Here is a 1,548-nt window from a genome sequence, read left to right as displayed (position 1 = left end):
GCAGGGGCAGGGGCAGGGGCAGGGGCAGGTGACTTTTTCCATCTCCTCCCTGTACTATGGCCAACAGTGCCCTGTCTCTGCCTCCTGGGGCTTTTCCTGGCAGGTAATTTCTGTCTCTGGTGACTTGGATCCAATATATTGAAATAATTGGGAGTTTTTGCAACCTCTGCAGCACTAACATCTGTACCTTGTCTCTGCCAGGGTCTGGTGCTAAGAAGATGGTGACACAGCAGGCCTTGGTATCAGGGTCTCTGGGGCAGTTTGTGAAACTCTCTTGCAGTGTAAGTGGAGGCTACAGTATCAGTAGCTATGGAATAGGGTGGTTCCAGCAGACCCCTGGAAACCCTCCCAGATCCCTGCTCTACTACTACAGTGATTCGAGAACATGCAGAGGCTCTGGGGTCCCAGACCGGTTCTCAGGCTCTGCCTCTGGCAGTGTTGGTTATTTAACCATTTCTGGGCTCCAAGCAGAGGATGATGCTGATTACTATTGTGTGATTTGGGACAATAGTTGTGTGCCCAGTGGTTTGATCGGAGTCGGAACTGAAGCAAAAACCGTTCACATTCCACTGCCCAATGCTGAGCTCAGCTCAGAGAAAAAGCCTTGCCTCGACTGCTGTTTTAAAAGGATGATTCTTTCCCCAAACCAAATCCCCATCCACTCAGACAAATAGCTGGCCCTACATCAAGTATGGATAGGAGGGGTGAACTGAGTGCTGGAGCTGTTGTATATTATGGCACTTTCAGAGTCTATGGCTGGGTTGGTCCTGTTCTGATTACCCTGGGTATCTCTTCCCCATGGCTATAGGTATTTATTTTTCTCCTCCTCTGTCACATTAGAAGTGATGCAGTAGTGTTCCCTGCTGCAGAAGAGCTGTGAAATCTTGGTGTCTCCCTGGACTTGCCCTGGCAGCCAGTCAGGCAGCACTGCAAGGGTTTGCTTAGCCCTACAGCCCTATTTCTCATGGAGAGTGATCCCAGTCAGATCCCAGTCTTTGCCGTCCTGAAGGGAGAAGGGGCTTGATACAAAAGGGCGGCCACTCTGTGTTCCTCCTCCTGTTAGAGCAATGATTCTTAACCAGGATGGCACAAGACACTTTTAAGGGTGTTGCAGGGTGCACTGTTAGGTATGCAAACACCTATCTATTCACAAGATAAACCCAGAAATTTCAAATAGGAATCCATAGTGTCAAAAACATTCTGACATGCTGTGGGCTTCCTGAGTTCTTTGTAATGGAAAAATTGTTTTATTATTTTTCTGTACTCAAGAAATGAGTGAAAACTAAGCTGGCATGTTGAGGGGTGCTTTGAGTCTAACAAGGGTACTTGGAGTGGAAGAATGTTGAGAGCCACCCTGTGAAACCCAGTGTAATCCTTATTATCCAAAGAAGCTGTCACCCGTAAGAGGCCCAAAAATCTTTAAAATACACACAACAACATGCTTTAGGATAATACTGTTGCTGGCACAAGGTGCCCGAGGGAGGCAACAATTAGGTTCGTTGCCCGGTGTGCGTTGCGCCAATAAACACACTGGGGGGAGAAGTAGAC

The 1,548-nt window shown here is 48.1% G+C and overlaps 1 protein-coding gene across 1 annotated transcript in view; it reads left to right on the top strand.

Annotated features, from left to right (window-relative positions):
- The window catches only part of LOC109313003, a 3,039-nt gene extending 2,365 nt beyond the window's left edge, over positions 1 to 674 (top strand). The window contains exon 3 of the mRNA XM_019539397.1: positions 202 to 674. Within this exon, the coding sequence (XP_019394942.1) occupies positions 202 to 674 (473 nt within the window). The remainder of the gene's footprint in view (positions 1 to 201) is intronic.
- The last annotated feature ends 874 nt before the right edge of the window (positions 675 to 1,548 follow it).

Source organism: Crocodylus porosus, unplaced genomic scaffold, assembly GCF_001723895.1.
Source record: "Crocodylus porosus isolate Cpor-Errol unplaced genomic scaffold, CroPor_comp1, whole genome shotgun sequence".
NCBI lineage: Eukaryota > Metazoa > Chordata > Crocodylia > Crocodylidae > Crocodylus > Crocodylus porosus.
This window is presented reverse-complemented; position numbering and strand designations above follow the sequence as displayed.